This window comes from Aythya fuligula, chromosome 26, assembly GCF_009819795.1.
Source record: "Aythya fuligula isolate bAytFul2 chromosome 26, bAytFul2.pri, whole genome shotgun sequence".
Taxonomy (NCBI): Eukaryota; Metazoa; Chordata; class Aves; order Anseriformes; family Anatidae; genus Aythya; species Aythya fuligula.
Window position 1 is genome coordinate 1,933,854 of NC_045584.1, and position 10,539 is coordinate 1,944,392.

Below are 10,539 nucleotides of genomic sequence, written 5' to 3' on the forward strand. Positions count from 1 at the left end.
TCGTCTCCCTCCCTGTGCCCCTCTGGCACCCACCGGGGGTCTGCGGGGTGCCGTGGGGCAGAAGCAAACATGAACCCGGCCACAGCCACTGCCCCCCGCCCGCAGGCACCGCCGAGCCCCCCGACTTCTCCTGCTTTAAGCAATGCAGCTCCTGCGACTTCCTCTGCTCCTGGCCTCCCCGTGGCCCCGCTGGCAACACCACCTACGTCCTGGTGCTGTGGTGAGTCGGGTGCCACGCCCCGCTGGCAGCCCCGAGCAGCCCACTGGGACACGGGGATATTTGGGGACATGCTATATGTCCCCCCCCCTCCCTGTGCAAGCAGAGGGCGAGCTCTTTTTCCCCCCCAGCTATGCCACATCACGGACGTGCCGGCAGTATGAGGCGGGTGCCGCCACCACCTACACCCTGCCGCGGCACCGCGTCTACGTCCTCACCAACACCACGGCCTGGGTGGAGGCGCGGTGGGGACCCCACCTGCACCGCAGCCCCAACCTCACCCTGCACCTCAACGAGGCCGGTAAGCGCCACGAGGCCGGGCTGGGCGCGCCGCCACGGTGCCGGTCACCGCAGCCACGCTGTCCCCGCAGTGAAGCTGGATCCTCCCCCCGACGGGATGAATTTCGCCAAGGCCAAGGGGCTCCTGCAGCTCCAGGTGCCGCGGCCGCCGTTCCGCGGCAGGGACCGGGCGCTGAGCAGGGAGGCTCGCTTCCGCGGGGTGGGCAACCGCAGCTGGACGCAGGTAAAGTGTTGGTGGCGAGGAGCAGGGGGGGGTTCGCAGGGGTGTGAGCAGCCCTGGATGCAGCGTGGGGGCTCGGGGACGCCGTCCCCGCCTGGTTGGGTACCGGCTCTCCGCCGGCAGCCCGGGGATGGGATCGCGCTGCTACCCGTAACAGGATCAGGGAGGGATTGGCGGGGATTACGCAGGCAAAACCCCGGATTAGAATTAAGCTGATGGCAGGTGAAATCCTGACGCTGCTCCCAGAGAGACCTGAGTGCTTCCCCAGGGCAGCCAGGCATCACCACCACTTTTTGGGGGGCTCCATGGGCAAAGCTGTGGGACCCCAGCCAAGGAGACCTCCCCCGGCTACTGCATCCCCTGTACCCTTTTCGGTTCTCCCAGCCCCTGGAACACGATGTCCCATCACCACCATGCCCCAGTAACAAGCCTTCCTTCATACTGGTTTCACTGGGCGGGTGCCTCCATCCTGCCTTCTCTCCGCAGGTGCTGTGCGAGACAAGGAAGAGTGAGGACAGCAAGGAGGACCAAGGTGGGTTCAGCCCATGCCCTGTGGGTTGCTTGGGGTTTTTGGGGGATGAGCACCTCCCAGGAGGTGTCCCCTCACCGTCACCCCCCCGGTTTGTCCCAGTGACCTGCGACCTGGGGAGAAACGCTGCCTTTGAGGTCCAGCTCCGGCAGAAGACGCAGCACTGGAGCAGCTACTGGAGTGACTGGAGCAAATCCATCTTCGTCCCTGAGGGTGAGAAGGGACCCCAATATTCCTGCCCACCCTGCCATGGGCATCCCAGGCTGGCAACCCGCTTGGCATCGTTCCTCTTACAGAAATCCTGGAGAGCCCAGAGCTGAGCTTCCAGCTGGGAAATCTGGGGAAAAACGGGCAGAGGCTGCTGCAGCTGAGCTGGCAGGTAGGGCAGCGTCAGCTTTCCACCTGGGACAGCCCTGCTGTCCCCTTGGGACCCCCTTCTCCCCTTGGGACCCCCCTCTCCCCTTGGCACCACCGCGGCCACCACTCTCACCACCCCAGAGAGCTCGCGAGGAACAGGGGAACGTCACCTACAGGCTGAGCACCCACATGCCGGCGTGCCGCTGCGCCACGCTGCCCGAGGCCGACGAGGTGGTGCTGGGACCCGAGGTGAGGGCGCACAACCTCACCCTCTGCGGGGCCGAGTACGAAATCCTACTGACGGCAACCAACGCCGCCGGCACCAGCCCCACGCGGCAGCTCCACGTGCCGCCCGAGCAGCACGCAGGTACCCACGCGCGTGCCGTGGAAAGGACCCGGCTCCTCGGTGACCCCCTCCCCAGCATCCTTACCCGTTGAGCCCCCCAAATTTCGCCCCAGAGCTCAGCTTTAAGGACATCAGCTCGTCCGGCGAGGCGGTGACGGCGCGATGGGAGGCGCCGAGCCACGGCTTCGCCTACTGCTTCGAGCAGCAGCCGCTGCCGGGAGCGCCCCGACGGGGTGTCTGCGTCCAGCAGGAGTTCCCTGCGAAGAGCTCCCACCTGGAGAGAGGTAAGAGGGTGCCCGAGACTCCCAAATTCCCACCGGCTCTGGACAGGCTGCCACGGGTGCTGGTTCCCCCGTAGGGTTGCTGGAAGCTCCGGCGTGTTACCGGCTCGCCGTGCACGGCCGGAGCGCGGAGCAGGGCTGGGCCACCTTCGCCCTGCAGCACCATTTCGCCGGCAACAGTACGTATGGGAACGGGGAGCCTCGCATCCCCATCGTGCCATAAAAAGTGCCGTGACCCTAAAGAGCTGCTCCTGTCCCCCCCCTCGGTGCCGTGCAGCCTCGCTGGCCTCCTCCATCCACATCAACGCCAGCGCCGAGGCCGCCGTCCTCCGGTGGGAACCGTCCCCTCGTGCCACCTGCCCCGGGGTGCTGGCGAGGTACCTGGTGTGCCACGCGGCTGAAGGGGACAACGAGACGTGTGAGTGGCGGTGGCCATGGCCGGGAGGGGACGCGGGTGGGTGGGCAGGGGGCCGGGTGCTGCCCGCTCGTTTTCCTTCACCCAGACGGCGAAGCGGAGGCGTCGGCCTCGCGCTACACCCTCCGAAACCTGCGGCCGGGCACAGCCTACAGGGTCGGCATCCAGGAGGTGGCAGCGGACGGCGGGGGCAGCTGCAGCACGCCGTGGCACTTCCAGACCATGGCGCTGGGTAATGGCTGGGGACCTCTTCCTTCTCCCAGTGGGGACGCTCCGGTGGCCCTCCTGTGGTGGTAGGGACAGCGAGGGGACGTGGGGCTGGAAACGTCACCGCCACCCAAGCACGCTCGTCCCCAGGTCCCAGGCTGGCAGCGTGGAAATCCAACCTGAGGTACCTGGGCATCTCGCTCGGGCTCCCCGCCGTCGCCGCCGTCATCTACCAGCTGAGCAAAACGAGGTGAAGGCAGCGCCGTGACCCCGCTGGGCCACCTCTTTTTGCCTTTTTCCCCCATTAACTCCCCACTTCTGGCATCTCCCCAGGGCCCGGCAGCTCCTCTTCCCCCCGCTGCCCAAGCCTGTGGGCAGCAGAGCCATCCAGTTCTCGGCCAGCGAAATGAGCCAGGTGAGACACAAAGCGGGATTGAGACGGGGCCGGACCCTCCACACCCCAAGCACACACCTCACTGCTGAGCCTTCCCACCCCAAACGCCCCCAAAACCTTTAGGACAGGCCCTGGAAAGGCTTCGCCGAGCCCTCGGAGAACTTCAACCTCGCCGAGCTGCTGGTGACGGAGCCGAGCCCCGAGAAGGAGGCGGCCGGCGGCATGCGGCCCCGCACACCACAGCCCAGCCCCAAAAAACCCAAAGAACCGATGGAGCTGGGGCAGCTGGGCTGCGAGAGGGAGCTGCCCTTCGACTACCGGCAGCAGGAGGTGCTGAGCCCGCTGCCGAGCCCAGAACCAGCAGAATCCAACGGGGGTCCCACCTGCGGCACCGGGTGCTCCGGCCACCAAACGTTGGAGGAGGGCGTGGGGAACTCAGGGCTTCCCTGGCTGCTGGTTCCCCTCGCCCTGCTCATCTCCGACAAACCCGTCATCATCAGGGACGAGGAGGGCTCGGAGCTGCTGCAGGAGAAGTCGGTGCTGTAGTGAGCAGGGAGATGGGGCAGGAGGGGGACGAGCGGGGTCCCACGGGCACCCGGGGGGATGCTGAGCGCCCACCCCGAGGCGCGGCCCCATGGGCTCGTGTTGCTTTCTGGGGGGTTTCTGATTTCCAGGAGCTGCTGCTGAATATACCAAAGGTGCTGCCCACCCTTAGCAATAAAACCCGAGGGCAGGGAGCTGTGGACCCAGCTGGGGACATTTCCTCAGCCATGGGAAAGCCGCTTCGGGATGGCATCGGAGAGCAAACGCCTCGAGCCAGCCCCTGCAGGATGGGGGCACATCCAGCCCCAGCCGACCACCGGCTGTTCCAGGCTGTAAAAATTAAAGAAAAAAAAAACAAACGCACCAAGCAGCAGGCCTCAGACAGCAATCCTTGTCCCACCAGGTCAGCATCGCTCAAGGGTTTGGCATTGAGACCCCGAGCAATGGGGCTGGGGGCCGTCAGGGCCCCTCCGCAGCATCCTGCCGGGAGCTGGGGCTGTGCCAGCACCGTGAGCCTTATCTGGGGCAGAAACCTTCAGATGCTGCTGAAGATGGAGCGTGGTTTGTGGTTTCGTCTGCCCCGAGCGTCAGCACCGGAGGCAGCTGCCTGTATTTGCTGAGGGTGCAGAAAAAAAAAAGGGGGAAAAAAAAAAAAAAAAAGTGCGTGGGGGAAGTCTGGGGAAAGGCAGCACCCCCCCTTCCTGCTCAGCACCGCCGCCGTGGTTTAAAACTGCTTCGCAAGGAGTTTCACCGAGATCTGGTTCCCTGCTCAGAGCCGTGGGTGCTCCCCGCACCCCGGGGTGCTGAGCCCAGCACCGGGGCTTTGCTCCGGGTGCACAGAGGGGGTGGGGGTGCTAGCATCACGTTTGGATCTGTGTCACATCCCCACGGTGCTCCTGGATCCCAGGGAGGTGATGGGGATGGCCACGACCCCGTGGTTTCATTTTGAGGCCCCCCCCCCCGGTGCGCCCGTGTCCGGCACCAGCGGGTCTGAGCTGCGCCCAGCTCCACGAGGTGGCACCAGCCCCGCGCCGCTCGCGGCCCCACGGAGCTCCCCCAGCTCCGGCCAGAGCCAGGCCACGGCCCCACCGAGCAGACCCAGGGGGCTCAGAGCAGTCGCTCACCATGATGCCAACCACAAATCACCCCCAAATCACCTCCCCCCCAGCCACAAATCGGGGGATTTATTCGGCACCCACAGCAACGCGCCGACACCTCTCTAGCCCTAACTCCTTCATCGCATGCAGCCTCTCTCCTTCACCTCCAAAACCCAAAGGGCTGTAGATCAGGAGGAGGACGGGCACCCAGCAGCCTCCCAGCCCCCAAAACGCAGCCTGGGAGAACTCATTTATTATTTAGGGCTTTTACTGCGATGGAGCCGGCTCACGGTGGAACCAGCAGCAATGCTCAGGCTTGCCTCGGGTGCTGGCAGAGGAAGTATTTTGTTACGGGTGCGCAGCACTCGGGTTGCAGCCCGGCCCCTGTTTACAGCTCAATTTTTGGGGCTGGAGCCGAGGGAAGCAGCACCGGGGTCACTCAGCTCTCGGGGTAAACACTCAGCCCAGCGCGGGGCCAGCGCCAGCACCAGTTAATCATTCCTGTTGCTCTTAACGCAGCCAGCAACAGGACCGGGTTCATGGCAGGACAGCAAGTCCCCATCGCTGCTTGAAAAACACCCCAGGAAGGTGGGGGGGGAGGGCAAGAGGCACCCCCATCCCCATCATCCTCACAGGGTCCCCCCAAATCCTTTGGGGACAGCCCTGTCCCCACGCACCCACAGAGCCCATGGGTGGTGTGCTGGGGAAAACTAACGAGGGCTCGCCAATTAGTGCGAGTGAGTGGCTCGGGGCTCCCTAATTAGTTTGAATTGCTCAGAGCTGTTTTCCAAGGAATCTCCAGGAGCCACCTAAGGAAGCCTGCTGGAGAGGGACGGGGCCAGGTTGGGCAGCAGGGACGGGACCTTGCCCCCTCCGGCACCGCGCACGACCCAGGAGCACCGCGGGGCATCGGGGGGCTGAGAACGGGCAACTCGGTACATGGGAGCCACAGCACTCCCCCCTGGGACAGCTGCAGGAAAAGCAGAAAAAAAAAAAAGCCAGGAACGGGGAAAAAGCTCAGCCAGCACACCGGCCCCAAATGCACCCGAGCCGTGGTCGCTCCCCGCAATGCCGGATTTGGGGTTTTCCTGCGCAGAGCGGAGCCGAGGACCCTCAGCGACCCACACACACGTACCCAGACACCTCCACAGCTAATTTAAGACCCACTGCCTTTATTTTTAGAGGGGGTCAGATGATTCGGCGCGGCGCTGCATTTCTATGTTTCCTGATACACCGGCTATTTCTGAGCCCGGCCACACAACCGCCACGCACCCCAATCGCTGCCCCAAAAGATAAAACCCACCAAAAGTCCCACCCCCACCCCCGGGGTGCTCTTCTTATGGCAAACACAGCTCCGAGACCCCCACCCAGCCCCTTCTCTGGGCTGTTTTGCCCTCCCCGAGCCCCCAGTGGAAGGAGGAAGAGCTCGGTGCCAGACGAACCCGCACGCAAGCCGTAGCGCGGAGCAGGATTATTCGCCGGGCAAAAAGCCACCGCTGCCACCACCTGCAGAACGCAGCCCGCTCCCGGGGGGATTAGGTGGCCATTCAGGAGCTGCTTTCACTTAATCCCTAAGCAAACAAACCGATCCCCACCGTGCGTGTTTCATCCCTTTCTGCAGATTTCAGGGGTTGCCCCTCGCCGCGTCGCCACACACGGAAGCCGGGGAAGGCAGCCGGGACCCCCCCGAAATTGCAACCCCCCCCCATGATGGCTCTGCAGGGGCTGATGGAGGGGCAAATCCCCCCCAAACACACAGCTCAGCTGGCGCCTCCCCTCCCCAGGAAAAGCTTTGAGGGGTCCCCAAAAATCCCCAAGCAGGGCTGGTGCACGCCTCAGAGCCCTGCGTCCCCGGGGGAAGGGGACAGTGCAGCCAGACACACGGCCACCCCGGCAGGACACACGGCCACCCCGGCAGGACACACGGCCACCACGACAGGACACACGGCCACTGCAGCAGCAGCAGCAGCCGGGCTCGGCTTGTTTTTAAAGTCCTGGGTATTTCTGTGCCGCCGTTTCGCAACCGTCCAGTGTCACAACAACAACTCCGCTTCGCCTTCGCAAACAAGCCGAGCGACGCCTGCTTTTTTTCTCTCGCTCTCACGTCAGGCTGAGGTTTCTTTGTGCAACAGCTTCTCCCCGGCAAGCGTTATTTCCAGAAACAATGCCTGGGAATGGAAAATGACTCCAAGCACCAGCAAGAACCAAACGTTGAAGAGTTTCTTTCCACCGAGAGAGGGGCTCGGAGCTGCCCCCATCCCCTGCGGGGCCACACTCAGAGCGCTGCGAAACAACAGAGCCGGGCACTGCGAGCCCCAGCGTGCAAGCTGGGAGACGCAGGGGGAAAACAGCTCGGATTCCTGGCATGGGAGAAGCGCCCGGGCGGGTGCAGGAAACATTTTCTTTCTGCAGTTTGAATGCTTTCGGATGGCTGGGTTCAAGATCGCGCAGCCAAGGGGCAGCGCAGCCGCTGGCACGGCTGAAGGTTTCCAGGCTTTGGCAGCAGCCTAGCAGAAAAGCCACAGATATTTTTGACCTGAAACCTTACAATAACAATACAAGCAATCATAAAACGAGGGCGTCGGGAGCTAGGCAGCGCAGCACAGCTCTCCCCGGCCTTACAGGGATTTTCTTCCCTTTCTTAAGGATGCCTGGGGCCGCAGAGCCCAGACCCCAGGCCCATGCCTCTGCTCCACACGCGTTTCCCAGCCGGGCTATCAGATTAGCTGGAAGGAAAGGACACGGCGCCCTTATCGGTGCACACATTCCCCTGTTGATTTGGCAGGGGTGGCTTCCAGAGGTTTGCAGCATAAACATATTTTGCTCACGCTGGCAGACGGGGTCGAGCTAAGGATAGCCGGCTCCGCGGGACCCGGAGGTTCCTGAAAACAATCCCATATTTTGCAGCAAACCAAAGCCCAGGTGCACGGGGAAAGGGCTGAGCCCGGAGCAAACAACCCGCCCGGCTCCACCGGGCGCTAAACCAGCACCGAGCGAGGAAGGACCGCGAGCGATTCCCCCGCTGGCTTTGCTCTCAGGGTGCTCAGCCCCTATCTGCGAGCACTTTAACTCTCCCTGTTTTTCCACACGGGAAAAGCAGAGCAAACCAGCCAGGGCCCTGCTGCTGCCATCCCCACCAGCCCCAACCACCTCCAGCCAGCTGGGACCCCCCTCCCCGGGGGCTATCGCTGCCTCCATCGCTGCACCAGGATGGCCGCATTTACACAGCTGCTTATCAGGAAAATCCTTTCCCTCGGCACCTTGTAAACCCTTGCATTTAAAAGCGATTGGGTTCAGGCTCGCTAACGAGCTGGGTGAGTGCAGGGCAGGGTGCAGCACCCAAGGGCTCCCCGGGGTTTAATCTCAGGCTGCAGGCGGGCGAGCTCTGGACCAGGATGGGTCCATGGGGCTGCTCTGCCACGGGCATGGTGTTGTTGGGTTCAACCCCCCCCCATTTCTCCCCGTTGCCATCAGTGTCCCCGCATTCAGCCCTAGCAGATGGGATTTGCTCTCCCCGGTGTTTTGGGACAGGCCAAACCACACGAAGCTGCCCCGGGACCTGTCGGAGCCGCGATGCCTTTTGCGGGTGCTGGTGCAGGGACACCGACCCGCCGCACCCTCCGGTCCCTGCTGGGGCTGCGCCAGCACAAGAGGCAGATTATTTCTGCCGCACCCCCCCCAGGGAGATGGAAAATGTGCGAGCTGTTCCCAGCTGGTGCAAGGCTTCCTCCCCACTGCAGGGCACGTGGGGCTGGGGACAGAAACGGCACACGGGGCACACGGGCAGCGCCAGGGGCTCCCCCAGCAGCGGGGAGGACGGGATGCGGGGTCTGCCCCCACCCCGGGGATCCATCCCCACTCCCAGGCCAGGCTCTAAAGTCCAAGCTCCGGAGCAGCACGGGCACCCGGGGTGGTTTTGTTTGCTTGGGAAGCGCCAGCCTCCCACGGAGCGAAGGGCAGCAAAACAAGGGAGGGAGCTGCAGCCCCACGGCCAAGGTGCCAGGGGACAGGGATCGGTGCGGTGACAGCCCCGCAGTCCTTGCCCCAAGGACGGCCGCATCCCCACTAGCACCCACATGGCGTTGGGCCCAGCACACCCCTCGGCCCCAGTTGTCCTTTGATTTTATTAGAAAGAGCTAAAAAAAAAAAAAAGCAAATGCCACACGAGTGAGGTTTCAGCTGCAGGGAGACACAAACAGGGACGGCAACGGGGATGGGCACCGTGTGCTGGCCGGGGCTTTCCGCATGAATTGCAAAGCAGCGCCTGGGAGTGCCTGCAAACACGGCGCCGGGAGCAAAGTCCCCGCGTGCCACATCCCTGGCATGGGCACACGCGAGGCACGGCCCCGCATCCGTCCCCAAAGATGGGCCAGCGCCGTCCCCGCGTGCGCCCTGTTTGTGTGCCAACACGCCACGTGCCGCCGTCAGATGACTCCGGGGGGTTTTGTTGTTGTTGTTTTTCTGAAGTTGGGTGTTTGCTGGGAAAAGCCAAAATATTTGTCCTCGCGTTCGCCCTGCACAAAGGGCTTGGGGACGCCGTGCGGGGACCAGAGCTGGGTGGGGGGAATGAGGGGATGTGGGTCAGAGAAGGGGGGTCCCCGCTGCCACCCTTCTGCCCCCTGGCTCTCTGGCTCCGGTCCCACGGCCCCTGGCGCCCCGCTGTTTATCCATAGACATGTTTGTGAGCAGCACCCAGCCGCTTCCTCGCTCCAAAACAATTGGACAAAAGTCAAAAGTCATAAAAATTTTCCATTGTCCGAGGAAGGGAGCAGTAAACAAGCGAGGGGCCGGCGAGGACGTCAAGAGAGGGGGTCGGCGGCGGGGTTGTTTTCCACCGAGTGAACAACGGCGGCGCTTTGCTGAAGGGCTTCCGAGCAGCCGGTGGCGTCAGCAGCCCCGCAGCAAACCCAGCCCTGGAAGCTGTGTTTCCACAGTTTTTTTTTAAGTCAAAAAGTGCCCGGAGCTGCCAGGGTGTCCATGCCGGTGAGCGCCGCGCTGGCTGCACGTGCCCGATGCTCCCGGAGCGGTGGCCAGGATGGGACACGCAGCACATGCAACACATCCACAGGGCTGCTCTGGAGCTTGTTTTTTTGGCAGAAACCAGCCTTTGGTTTCTCCAAAACTTTCCCCTGCCCCTGGGGAATGAACCCTCAAAAGGCTCCTGATGGCAGCAAGGGGGGCACGGGTGGTGCTGGCTGTAAGAGGCTTCCCAAGGGAACGGAGCCGGGGTGCAGCCGGGGTCCTGTGCCATCCCCGCGGCCGCTCCGGGAAGGAGCTGAGATTCCTGTCAAACCGGCAGGGAAAACCCCGGCGCAGGGCAGGGATGAGCGGGACTTTGCCTGCGGTTTCCGTGGGCGGGAGCGGCTCCTGCAGCATGCGGGCTGACTCAGCGGGCGTAGGGCGGCCGCGCTCCTGCCCCGGCTGTGCGTGGGGTGAGCGCGGGCACGCTGAGGGGCACAGCTGCCTCCCGGGGTCCCCGTGCCTCCTCCGCATGGAGGGGATCCCTGGGGTGCAGGGCCGTGCTGTTTGCAGTGCCGGATTGGAGCAAAAGCAAAGCGAGGTCTGGTGCTGCTCGGGACCGAGCACGTTCCCAACGTGCCAGCACAGCGCGAGTCCCAGAGCTTGGGGACAAG

At 63.7% G+C, this 10,539-nt stretch overlaps 1 protein-coding gene across 1 annotated transcript in view; it reads left to right on the forward strand.

Annotated features, from left to right (window-relative positions):
• The window catches only part of IL12RB1 (interleukin 12 receptor subunit beta 1), a 9,130-nt gene extending 5,318 nt beyond the window's left edge, over positions 1-3,812 (forward strand). The window contains exons 2-15 of the mRNA XM_032203925.1: positions 106-220; positions 349-518; positions 589-740; positions 1,224-1,269; positions 1,369-1,479; positions 1,563-1,645; positions 1,765-1,990; positions 2,083-2,253; positions 2,328-2,429; positions 2,528-2,704; positions 2,754-2,897; positions 3,023-3,122; positions 3,206-3,287; positions 3,390-3,812. Coding sequence (XP_032059816.1) covers positions 615-740; positions 1,224-1,269; positions 1,369-1,479; positions 1,563-1,645; positions 1,765-1,990; positions 2,083-2,253; positions 2,328-2,429; positions 2,528-2,704; positions 2,754-2,897; positions 3,023-3,122; positions 3,206-3,287; positions 3,390-3,812 — 1,791 coding nt within the window. The 5' untranslated portion in view covers positions 106-220; positions 349-518; positions 589-614. The remainder of the gene's footprint in view (positions 1-105; positions 221-348; positions 519-588; positions 741-1,223; positions 1,270-1,368; positions 1,480-1,562; positions 1,646-1,764; positions 1,991-2,082; positions 2,254-2,327; positions 2,430-2,527; positions 2,705-2,753; positions 2,898-3,022; positions 3,123-3,205; positions 3,288-3,389) is intronic.
• The last annotated feature ends 6,727 nt before the right edge of the window (positions 3,813-10,539 follow it).